At 41.2% G+C, this 13,036-nt stretch overlaps 1 protein-coding gene across 2 annotated transcripts in view; it reads right to left on the bottom strand.

Annotated features, from left to right (window-relative positions):
- Positions 1 to 1,564: 1,564 nt before the first annotated feature.
- Positions 1,565 to 13,036, bottom strand: part of Mxi1 (MAX interactor 1, dimerization protein) — a 36,784-nt gene continuing 25,312 nt past the window's right edge. For both annotated transcript variants that reach the window (XM_031390658.1, XM_031390657.1), the window contains exon 3: positions 1,565 to 1,675. In XM_031390658.1, coding sequence (XP_031246518.1) covers positions 1,642 to 1,675 — 34 coding nt within the window. In that variant the 3' untranslated portion in view covers positions 1,565 to 1,641. The remainder of the gene's footprint in view (positions 1,676 to 13,036) is intronic.

Here is a 13,036-nt window from a genome sequence, read left to right as displayed (position 1 = left end):
TAGAATTTTACTGCTAACGACAGAAATCCTTTTGAAGAATGTGTTACCATTTCACCTTTCCAGTAATAACCTCAGGGAACAGAGGAAGAGAATAAACCAAGCAGACAAACAACAGGGGAGAGGAAGAGGAGGAGAAATAATCTGAGAAGACGTGAAGACTGTCAGCAGATGGCTGGAATGCACCTTAAGGAGGGTCCTAGCATACAACTGCAGTGCTATCCCTCCATCACAGAGGGACACCAGATTAAACAACTCGCAGGGTGTGGCAAAGTAATAAAGGAGGGATAACCACCACCTTCACTCTTTTATGCTGTGATTAAGTCAAAGATAAGATGCACTAATGAATAAAATTTCCTTGGAGACTTTAAAAATTCTTACCCACAGTACTACACAGCCTGTTTACTTGTGTTAAAAGGTTTTTTTTTGCTGGGCAGTGGTGGTGCACGCCTTTAATCCCAGCACTTGGGAGGCAGAGGCAGGCGGATTTCTGGGAGGCAGAGGCAGGTGGATTTCTGAGTTCGAGGCCGGCCTGGTCTATAGAGTGAGTTCTAGGACAATCAATGCTACACAGAGAAACTCTGCCTCAAAAAAACCAAAAAAAAAAAAAAAAAAAGTTTTTTTTTTTTGGGGGGGGGGGCAGGTTTCTAATGGAGGCCTACCAAGAGCCACATTGGTAGAGGAAGTAATTATAAAATCCACATTTATCAGTATTGAACCCATGTGCCACCCCCAAGATATATTCTAATTTTCTCGTTGTTCTGTTGGTTTTGTTTTATCTTAGTGTTTGAGTGTTCTGCCTGCCTGGATGCAGATGCACCATGTCTGTGCCTGGTTTCCAGCGAGGTCAGAGGAAGGCTTCAGGTCCTCTGAAACTGGAGTTATGGGTGATGTGAGCTACCATGTAGGTGCTGGCTCTCTGGAAGAACAGCAAGTACTGTTGACTGCTGAGCCATTTCTCCAATCTCGTTGTGTTCTTGAGACAGGATCCTGCCTTGCACTCTGCAGTCTTCCAAGGCTCTCTTCAGAAGGAGAACTGCAGCCTTCCAGAGTAATCTTTCTGGTGGTGCCCTCTGCCTCTCCATTGAAGGGATAAATGAATAAAGGAACAGGCAAACTGCAAAGATCCATCGCACTCAAGTTTCTGTCATGTATTACCTAATCCAGAAACCTAACCTTTTGGTAAATGCATGTTTTTTTGTTTGTTTGTTTGTTTGTTTTTTTGAGACAGGGTTTCTCTGTGTAGCCCTGGCTGTCCTGGAACTCACTCTGTAGACCAGGCTGGCCTCGAACTCAGAAATCCACCTGCCTCTGCCTCCCAAGTGCTGGGATTAAAGGCATGCACCACCACGACCGGTTAAATGCATGTTTTTAAGCCCTAAGCTTATCATAGTTAACCCTGTTCTTAAAGACAGAAAGGAAGCCATCTCATAAACTCATATTCAAATGAGCTCAGTAACACGTTTACTTCTTCAATCTTTTTCTTCCTAGAAAACACAATGTATCACAACCATGATAAGCTACGGTCTTAAAAATAAAAAATAAAAAATAAAAAACTACATATTCACTACCAATCACTTTAATTTCTCATGCAGAATGGTAAGTTTGCTTTCAAACAAATTACAGCTGCTCTTCATTATGGACTCACCGATTCTTTTCCAACTCATTGTGTGTAGATCTAAAAGAAGAAAAAGAAAGAAAGCATTAGCCAAGCTCGTTAATAACGTTATAGGAAGGCACTTCAGCTTTATTAGTAACATATCACAACAACTGAATGCAACAATATAACACACAGCCTCTACACCTCACTCATCTGAGAAAAGTTATGCTTGCTGCAAGTCACTGTTACAATGGCCTAACAAATTTATACTGAACAGCAAAATATAATGAGCTACTTGGCAAGTACCACAGTTGTTACATTAGTTCCCTTAAGTAAATGTGCTAATATTGTAATAATCCAGAATTTTAAAACATAAATACTATAAAGGACAATTTAAGTTTCTACTATTAGAACTAAAACTGATCATTTTACAGCATGCATGCATCCATGTGTTTATAGAGTACAGGAACCCTCAAACTCACTCTGCAGCTGAGAATGACCTTCAACTTCTGGTTCTCCTGCCTCTACCTCCCAAGAGCTGGGATTACAGACATGTACCACCACATATGATTTTATGTGCTGCTGGGACTGAACCCACAATCTCATGCATGCTAGGGAAGTACTTCCCAGCTGAGCTACAACAACCCCCCAATATATCATTTTACATATCTTTGTCAATGCCAAATGCTTTCAGAATATTGGATTACTGATTACTGTAATTTCATCCCCCAACCCATGGATATTTAATGTGAGATTCACAAACCTTAACAAGTAAGTATTTTTATGAGCCTCACAATTTGTGGGAATTTACCTACTGTCTGAATTCAACAGCCAGAGGGCTGAGTGTCTGTCTGCCTGTCTGTCTGTCTGTGTGCCTGCCTTTTGCTTATTGGCAATTTGATAAAGTTCCACAAGATGAAAAAGACAGACACTCATTTTAAAGAGTTATCTTAAGCACTTTTCCCTCAAAAAGAGGAAGACGTCTTATGACGGCTCAAGACTTCAGCCAAACGAGCAGCAAATGTACAATTCAGGCAGAAGAAGTTATAAAAACATGCAACCTGTATCTTAGCAACTCAGAGCTTAATTGCAATCAATTACAATGAAACTTCTACCAGTCTGTTTATTAAAAGTTTGGATTGTTTTTGTTTGCATGAGATGCTCAAGCAGAAAAGTTTAAAAGGAGAATGGCATGTTTAATTATTTATTCACTATTAGTATGTACATGTGTGTCTATGTGTGAGCACATATGCCATGGCGCACATGGAGCTAAGAGAGTTACTCTGTAGAGGAAGTTTCTCTGTCCACTTTTACGTGGGTTCTGGGGACTGAACTCACGCCACCAGGTTTCCACAGCAAAAGCCATCTCAGCGGCCCCCAAGGATTAAAAAAATCCTTCAAAATTAACGGTGAGATTTCTTGTGCCCTCCTGGCAAGCAATTTGGGTTAGGTTGCCTTTCTCTAAAACTGACAGAAGGTAAGAGACGATCTCTCTATGAAAGTCCGTAGTACATGATCAATGCAATGATGTGTTTATAGAAAAGCAGATGCTAGTTCACCATAAACCTATTCTAAACTATCTGGCAATCCCACTGATCGCCATAAATGCAAAGGATAATACGTTCAATGATAACCAACAGTGGAATTCCAACATTATACTGAACCTATTATAAAAAGCTAGGACCAAAAGAGCATAATAGGACCCACCACTGTGAGCAAAATTAAAACAGCAGGTCCCTTCTGCCTCTCCTGAACACACTTATTATTTGTCTTATTAAAAAAAAAAAAAAGCTAAGACTCTGAACCTTTTCACTGACGTAGGAGACACATGACACACACCTAGTTACACCACCACAGATTTAACAAGATTCCCAAATAACAAGAAACAAAACGTTCGCAAATACACTAATGATTCCCATACTCCTGGCTCTTCCGACGTTTACTCCTACTTTGCTTAGCTTTTACATAGACTAGAGGTCAGCAAATACTTATGCTCTTGGTGTTCAACACTGACTTAGACAACAAAAGTGGATGGCTAGGAAACTCACACATACAGGTGTCATTATAACAAGAGGTAAAATAAGTTCATATAGAAAAAGATCAAGCTGTCTCAGGGGCGTAAAGATCACAGGGTGTACTTTCACGGGGAGCTACTGTGTAGCTTTGATCTGGGGCTTAAATAACAGGCATGCTTGGTTTCAGTAAGGTCTGTAACCAACCAAAGGTTATCTCAACTAGAAGGAGTAAGCAAGCAGGCAGGCAGGGCAGTGAGGTCCCAGCAACAGCCAGGCATGGTGATGCACAGACGTCACACAGACACAGTGTCAGAGAGCAAAAGCCTGTGCTTAGTTCTAACTCTGCCACTCACACTGGCTATGTAGCTTTGGGACAGACACTTAACCTGGTTCACAGTTTCTTAATTTGTAAAACTCAAATATCATCATGCCTTGCTAGGTTATAATGAGAACTTGAGGGGGGAAAATGTAAAAGCATAGGGGTCAGGAAATATTAGGTCCTAATTGTTTTGAGGCATGGTCTCACTATGTAGCCCAGCCTGACCTGAAACTCCTGATCAGCTGCCTCAGCCTCCCAAATGCTAGAATTACAGGCTGTACTACCCTGTCTAGGTTTTTTGTTTTTAATTTTATGTATATGGGTGTTTTGCCTGCATACATGTCTGGATACCACCTGTGTGCCCAGTGCCTTCCGAGGCTGGAAACGGACACTGGATGCCCAGGAACTAAATACGGAGAGTTGTGAGCCAGCACCCGCTGCCACCTGGCTGCTACAACTAGAACCCTGGAGTTCTGGAAGAACAGCCAACACTCTGAACCATCTCTCCAGCTCCAATAGTCACACTTTTTTAAAAAACTAAAAATATGCTACTCTAAATACTGTTAAATGTACTAAATAAGACAATTTGATGGGTGTTTAGTAACCCAGGAAATTCACCAGGAAATAGACAAATAATCCTAACAAGGAAAAGAGAAACTAAAAGACAAGTGACTAAATCTACTTGGTCATTTAGCCAACCATGCAGCCGGTACAAGGTTCAGCAGGATGACACACAGAGAAATGCCCGGATGTGTACCTAGAGATACAGTGGTTCAAGTAATGCTAATAATGAATGAGTGACGAATCCACTGCACACCAACACACTCCCCAACAACCCTTCTTTAACCACCTGTGGGTCCAACCAAGCCCTTCCAATATGTCACAAAACATTTATTACAAGTTTTCCACAAGGTTCAGATGTCTTAAATAAGCCCCTTGGTTAGCTGATTCTCTCCTAAAGGAATGCAGCTCGCTGTGAGCAGACACCAAGGAGGAAAAGTCCTCCTTCACACACCTCTCCTCTGTTCAATCAACCTCCAAGGACAGCGCTGAACCCTGGGTAATCCTTATCAGTCGCCTGCCTGTAAGAGAGACATTCTACATAGCCCATATTTGAAGGTGTGCCATTTTCTCAAGTAGACCCTGGGTTTTCTGCCTACAATGTAACTCTAACACGTACGTTTAGGGTGAACTTAAAGGATGGATAGGAGACTCAAACCTGCATAAAATGGTCACATATGACTCAGAGGTATCACTGCCAAGGGGCCTCCATTACCAGGCTGGGGAGGACATAGCCAGGCTAACTAATAAGCCAACCCTCAACTATTCATGTGTTTCTTTCATTCGCTTTCTAAACCTTCAAGGACATAAGGAATGTTGCTCTCACAAAATGAAGTAAACAAAATCTATGTAGCTAGAAAGGTATCTTCTAACTTGAAACTTAAAGTGTAATGCATAACATATGTGAAATATAATACATAAAGTATTATATATATAAAATATATATACATATATAAGCGGAGTGAGGGGGTCTCTGAAGTCTGTATCCAAAAAGGGTTGACAAGGAAAACTATGGGAATCACTGGAGCAAAACTTATACTTATTATATATTATTATTATTTATTGTTTATTTTTTATGTACCATACCCAGGTTAAATTTTTAAAGGGTATGTTTTGCCTGTTTCCACCAAATATATATCTAATATTTTGATGAAAAGGCAGTAAAAGACATAAAGATGATAAATTTTGTATTTTGAAAACTTTTTTGGGGGGAGGTCTTACATGTTTTTCCATAATATCAAACCCTATAACCAAGACAGTAATTCCAGCCACACTGTATGACATCCCTGTCTTAACCCACTGACTGGCCCGTGGGCACACCTACTGCTTCCAGCTTTTCAGTGACTTTGAGTGACAGGCCAGGACCATTCATATGTACGTGAGTGAGCAGGGAAGAAATCTTCATCTTCTGGCTGAAGAGATGGCTCAGCGGGTAAGAGCACTGACTGCTCTTCCGAAGGTCCTGAGTTCGGATCCCAGCAACCACGTGGTGGCTCACAACCACCCTTAATGAGATCTAACGCCCTCTTCTGGTATGTCAGAAGACAGCTACAGTGAACTTACATATAATAATAAATAAATCTTTGGGCTGGAGCGAGCAGGGACTGATAAAGAGGAGTTGACTGGAGTGAGTGGAGTTGACCGGAGCAAGCATTGATCCTAAAAATTCAATTCCCAACAACCACATGAAGGCTCACAACCATCTGTACAGCTACAGTGTACTCACACACATAAAAAATAAATAAATGAATCTTAAAGAAAAGAAAAAAGCAATCGTCATCTTCAAGGACTACGCCTCTGTCCATCTTCTTACCTTACACTAACACCTAGGTCTCATGTTTGCAAACATGGCTATATGTGAGGCACACACTGATATTTAGTAGGGAAATGTTTTGTTGAAGGATTAAAGACGGCATGTCATTCAGTGTGGCTTCTATTCACTGTCAAATGACAGAATCCAGGACCACCATGGAGGTGAGTCCCCAGGTATGTCTATGTCACCTAGAGGACATCATTGAGTCTGGCTAGCCCACCCTAAGTGTACGTGTTCCCAATACATGGGGTGGGGCCTTCACCGGCACAAACACAAGGCAAGCTGAGCCCCTTACTCATCTCTCTCTGCTTTGTACCTGCAGATGCATGACTCATTGCTCAGCCCATGTTTCCCCACCATGATGAACTGTACCTCAAACTGTGAACCAAAATAAATTCTTCCTCCCTCAAGTTTGCTTTTTCTTGGGTATTTTGTCACAGAATGAGGTAAGTAATGCACCCAGCTATTTCTGGTAACATGAGTCTCAGACTGAGCAGTCTGTCTGTCTGTCTGTCTGTGCAAGTGTGTGCACATGAAGGCCAGAGGTTGACACAGGGTACCTTCCTCAACCACTTCTCAGCTTCCATTCTTAAGAGACAAGGTCTAGCCAGGCAGTGGTGGCGCACACCTTTAATCTCAGCACTTGGGAGGCAGAGGCAGGCGGATTTTTGAGTTCGAGGCCAGCCTGGTCTACAGAGTGAGTTCCAGGACAGCCAGGGCTACACAGAGAAACCCTGTCTCGAGGGAAAAAAAAAAAAAAAAAAGAGACAAGGTCTATCATTGACTGGAATCTGGCCAGACTGGCTTGCCAGCAAGCCCCTAGAATCTTCCTGTCTCTGCCTCATATTTCAAATGTTTAAAAAAGGAAAAAAAAAATATTTTCAATGCGTACACATGCTAAAAATAAAATGAAAATTAGAAAGATTTGTAAGCATTTCTAAATTTCTTTCATATAAAGCAATCAACTAAGGCCAAGTTTCTCCAGCAGTCTGCTCAATAAAGTGTCAACATCTCACCAAAAACCCGATCTCTGTGAGCTCGCATGTGTACAGAACAATATTCAGTGTTTACTGAGTATTTACACTGGAAATATAAATACTCTAAAATCACAAAGTTCTCTTATCACTGAGCTCATTTCACACTGGCCTATACATAGAAGGAAATAAGGCAGGACAATGGTGAGGGGTCAAAACCAAACATCTGAAAATTCACTTTTCTTCTCAATATCCAGGCAAGCTTACAGCACTTGACCTTGAAATTTCTCCTCTTAGAGGGTCTTCAAAGATTTACTAGATTGGTCCATTACTTGAACTCACAGTGCAAGATAATCCTCCATGGCTTCATCAAATTTTGACTCACTAAACACAAGACAGCAATCTCACTCACAAAAAAGAAAATGAACTATGAAGGGTTAAAACAGCACTGGTGGGCAGCGGCTGACCATGTGACAGAAAGGCAGAACACTGACATGCAAAATCCAAGTTGGGGCCGTTGAGTCTTAATTTTCAGGTAAATTATTACTAAAAAGTCTTTGCTTATCCTAGAGAAACAAATCTTAGGTCTTTAATTCATCCTCTAGTTCTACCTAGGAATGCCTGAACTACAAATTTCTTTAAAAAAAAGAAGGGGGAGGGAGAGGAGGACAAGGAGGAGAATCCACTTTATACAATTTTCTGAAATCAAGAGATACATGTTACAGACTATAAAATCCACAGCTATCATATTACATGCAAATGGTAGCTATTGTTGTTTTTACAAGACAAAGTCTGCTTTTTTTTTTCCTTTTTCATTCTGAACTGGGGTCTAACTATTTAGCCAAAGCTGGCCTAAGATTCACAATCCCCCTGCCTCAGCCTTCCCAGTGCTGGTAATACAGTCACGCACCTCTGTGCCCACTTGAATGCATCCTCTAACACAAAATTCTAATTCTTCATGTTTGTAACAAAAATGAAATAACAAACGTACAGCAGAATTCAGCTCTGCCTGGAATGACGAACGACACCTCAGACTATCTGAATGTCATCAAGACAACTGGCTTATTAACTACTACATACGCAGAGCAGAACATCCTACAATAACTTAAGATGTCGCAGACAAATATGAAAAAAAAACATTTAAGCAATAGAATTTCTTGGGCCACAAAGAAAAATGGAATTCTTCTGTGAAAACATACAACTGCAGATATCACATTAATTGAACTAAGCCAGTTTCAGAACCGCCAGTATGGCTTCCCTTGTGTAGCTGCTATACATTGTATATACGAATATGCACATATACACACAGACATCATTACATATGGCACCAATAGAAGTGAAATTGTCTAGGGAAACAAAGATTATTAACCAGAGTGAGTGTGGAGGGGTAGGAACAAAGGGAAGGTAGGCAGGGAAGGGGAGGGAACTCGGTGTACAACACATCCTTGTGTGAAAACTTTTTAAGAGTAAGGTTATAATAGGCTCAGAACCATGAAGCCCCCTCAGGATCAATCATCAGGCCTGTCCTATACCTCACTGGATTCTGTTTTTCCTGTTATGAAGTTCATCATATTTTGAAATAATAAATTCTCATGCTTCTTTCTTTCATTACATATTAAGTTTCATGAGAATAGAAATACAATGTATCTGTATAAATACACATATTTATACAGAATGTTTATATGATAAATACATAAATATGCTCTCTCTACATATTCAGAGAGAGCACACGAATGTACCAACATTTTTAGAGACGTGCTGGTTGGTCGGCTGGTCGGCTGATTGGTTACATGGTTTGTTTTTGTCAAGTTGACACAGACTAGGTTCATGTGGGAAGAGGGAACCTCAACTGAGGTAATCCTCCCTCAGACTGGCCTGTAGGCCAGTCAATGAGGAATTTTCTTGATCAGTGATTGATGTGGAAGGGCCAAGCCCTGTAAGTAGTGTCAACCTTGAGCAGGTCATCCTGGGTGGTACAGAAAGTGAGCTGAGCAAGCCAGTAAGCGGTGTTCCTCATGGTCTCTGACTCAGTTCCTGCCTCCAGTGTCCTGTCTTGACTCCCCAATCACTTGTTAAGCCCTTCCCTTCCCATGTTGCTTCTGGTCATGGTGTTTTAGCACAGCAACAGAAAGCAAATTAGGACAACAGGAAATCAAAACATGAAACACAAAACCAATAAATGAGAGACAGAAGAGAGGTTCTATAATGCGTGCTTCAATTACATTAGTTCTGTAACAAGCTAAAAATTGTAACTGGAAATACTATCTATACTATCAAATGAATCTCTTTCATATAGATTAGTATTTGGAAAATTATCCTCACCAGAAGAAAATAATGAAGAAGTGTTATCAAAAAAGGAAGGAGAGAATGCTGCCTCATTTCTAAGAAGAACCCACTCAAGGGAAGAAAGCTTTCTTCAGGTCATGGTCCTCTCTTCCGGCTGCCAAGATGAACACACATCTTAAACTTAGTTTGCCATTAAAAGCTTGAATGTTTATACCCACATACAATATGTTCTGATCAAATCTACCTCCATCCCCTGCTCTCCAGGCTTACTGCTTCCCCTCACAACTTCAGGTTGTGAAGAACTTCTTCTTTTTTAAATTTAATGTCCACCAAATCCATTTACTGTTACCTGTTTGTGCATGGGTATGGGACCACCTACTAGAGTATGGGCGGCCTCCAGAGCCAGAATCCCTGGGGAGAATGGGACTTCTTCCCCTAGCAGGGAATACAGCTCCTCCTCAGAGAGGAGTGGGGCTTCTGAGCCCTTCCTCCATCTGACCTGTTCTCAACTCTGACTAGCCGGATCCCATGTTAACTGCGGATGTCTACTACCTCTGGCTTTTACATTTTTTTCTGTCCATCCTTTCTGAGATGGTTACGGGACCTCAGGGATGTGATACAGATGTCCCACTTAGAGCCGAGTACTCCGGTCTCTTTGTTCTCTGTATATAATCAGTTGTGGGTCTCTGTGTTAATCACCATCTACTGTAAAAAGAAGCAACTTTGATGAGGGTTGAAAGAAGCCTGTTTAATATGATTGATGTCCAGCCAGCAGAATGACCTAAGTTCTCTCCCAGAGCCTATGACTTACCCAGTTAACAGTTAACAGTACCAGGCATGGGCTCTATTTTGCGGAGTGGGCTATAAACACAATGAATAAGTAGTTGGTTACTTCCATAACATATGTGCCCCTACTACACCTGTGCACATATTATATTAGGCCAGTCATTTTTGTAGCTCGCAAGGTTCTTGGCTCAGGAGGGCTGTTGGTAACTTTTCTCTCCTGGTAGCATTTGTTTAACCCTGGAGCTCTATGAAAGCTAGCCAGTAGAGATGATGCTTTTAGGTCAATAGCAGCTTCATTTCCCCATGTCTGATGGCTCAAGTATAGGGTATCTTTAGCACTAGGGTCTAAACATCAAGTTTTAACCCTCGGAGGGTAACTGAGAGCAAAGGCAGTAACGGTCTGTAATGGACCACGGACCTCACTGACCAGCAACTCAAAAAGCAGCAGCCTCGCCCTGGTCCGGGCTCTTTACTGAGCAGCATTCAATGTCTAGGAGAGGCACTGTTCCCTCATTATTAATCACTACCTGTGATACAACTAAGTCTTAAGCAAATCACTTACGGTGCCTCCTGGCCACATGTGATTTAAAGCAGAGAACTGTAGCAGATGAGACCTAGAATTACCTCCTTAACATGTAGTCTTCTGGGTCATATGTTTACTATTTGGGCCAAAAAAAAAATAAAGACGTCTTTAACTAGGGAGGCGTTGTTGTATACTGATGTACAAGATATAATCTTCTAAGTTTCCAAAGGTTAAGAGCAAACTTGGGCTTCAATGAAGCACTGAATGGAAACCCTAGCTCATTTACTGTGAGGCACACAAACACATTTCAAAGGATCTGTTTGTTACTGAAAGTACTGAAGAAAAGTGTTGGCATCACCAAGAATTTACCTGCAAATAATCTGCATTTCTGTCCCAAAACTTGATGAGTTTCTATAACACAAAGACCCAGAAACTATTTTTAAAATCTAAAAACTGGGAATTTCACAAAAGCAAGTCTCTATGCAATTCTCCAAACACCAGGAACATTCTTAAAAATAAAACACACAAGTTACTGAGAAAAACCCTCTATACTTATCCTTTAAAAATAAGTGCTGGCCCCGATGGTGGCTCCAGTTCCAGAGGATCTGACACCTTCATCTGGCCTCTGTGGACATTGCACATATGTGGTACACAGATGTACATACAGGCAAAACATCTGCACTTTAAAAAATATACATCAAAAAAAATCTCTCTCTTTTTTAAACATACTGGGTATAATGGCACACACCTTTAATCCCAGCACTCAGGAGGCAGAGGCAGAGGCAGGCCAGTGTGATCTACAGTTTCAGGTTAGCAGGGCTACTTAATATCTCCAAGGGGAATCACAAGTCATACTCCTACTCCGTCAAAAACTACAAACTTTTAAATACAGTCAGAAGGGAGATACAGCTGAAGATAGAAATCACACTCCTTCTATATTAAGATGAAAAAAAAATCTTTGTGTTTAAAGAATGTTAAACCAAACCCTATAAGCACAAGAAAATCTGGTGTTGCTGTTGTTTAGTTTCTTTTATGTTAGCAGTTTGAACTGGAATTCTCTGGTGTTTTGGCATTCTTGAATATCCACATGACAACTCAAGTCCAAGCAGGACGGGTCAGTGACTTCCTTCCAGCTCAGCCTAACAATGCAATGGCCCGTGGGTCACAGGTTCACGCCAACGTTTTTGCCAAAACTGCCAGTTCTTTTCCTGTGACATGGGATGAGAGTGAGTGCTCTTCAAAATTAGATGTAACACTCTGTAGTCTACCATACTACACTTGTTTAGAAAAACATACTGCTTCCACTGTGAAGAGTCATCTCCATGCACTCCAGACTGCTCATCTTTCTAAATGTATTGCCGTACACGTTCAGACAGCACAACGCCATATAAGGGTTTGCCAAAGCAGGAGGTGCACTTTCAGCCATGGTTTTTCCTCCAGTCTGATCCGGTACATGACACAAAAAATACGGTTTCCTTATAAGGCTGTCAATGTGGAGTCTGACAATCCTCCATTCTTTGAGTAACACCTACTATGTGCAGAATGCTGTTGACAGCAGAGAAAAAGTCAGGCAAACAGAGCATGCCTGTAACTCGGCAGCACGCGGGAGGGACAGGTGTGCAGGAGTGTTAGGAGCTGAGCCACTCAGAAGGAGGAAGACATGTGAACCTTGTTCCGTAGGGGACTTTTAGCCTAACAAATGTGCCACCAATATTAGAAACAATTAGATGACACTACTCCTACAAGTACAATGAGCATTATACCATAATTCCATGGGATATATAAAGATCTGATCTACTGCTGAGAATGCATCACCCCATGCCTGTATTCTTAACACTTGTTAGATGGTAGGAGGGACAGGAGTTCAAGGATAGCCCGGCCTCAAGGCAAGTTTGACACCAGCTTACATAACATGTAACCCTGTCTCACAGAGACCAGAGGAACTCTGGGAGAATAACAATAGCTTCCCCATTATAAAAATTAACTTTGACCTTCCATCACTTGGTCACTTTGAAAAACAATGAACTTGCAGTAGGGTCAAAGCAACGTGTTTGTTTGTTTCATAGATAAATGTGAAAGGAAAGTCCTTTACTTTTAAAAACTGGGCATTATATAGTACCATACTCACAGGAATGATAAATCTCACTTGAAAAGCAAAAAAA

This window comes from Mastomys coucha, unplaced genomic scaffold (genome assembly GCF_008632895.1).
Source record: "Mastomys coucha isolate ucsf_1 unplaced genomic scaffold, UCSF_Mcou_1 pScaffold21, whole genome shotgun sequence".
Taxonomy (NCBI): domain Eukaryota; kingdom Metazoa; phylum Chordata; class Mammalia; order Rodentia; family Muridae; genus Mastomys; species Mastomys coucha.
The sequence above is the reverse complement of the archived record's forward strand: the minus strand, read 5'-3'. Positions and strand labels throughout refer to the sequence as shown.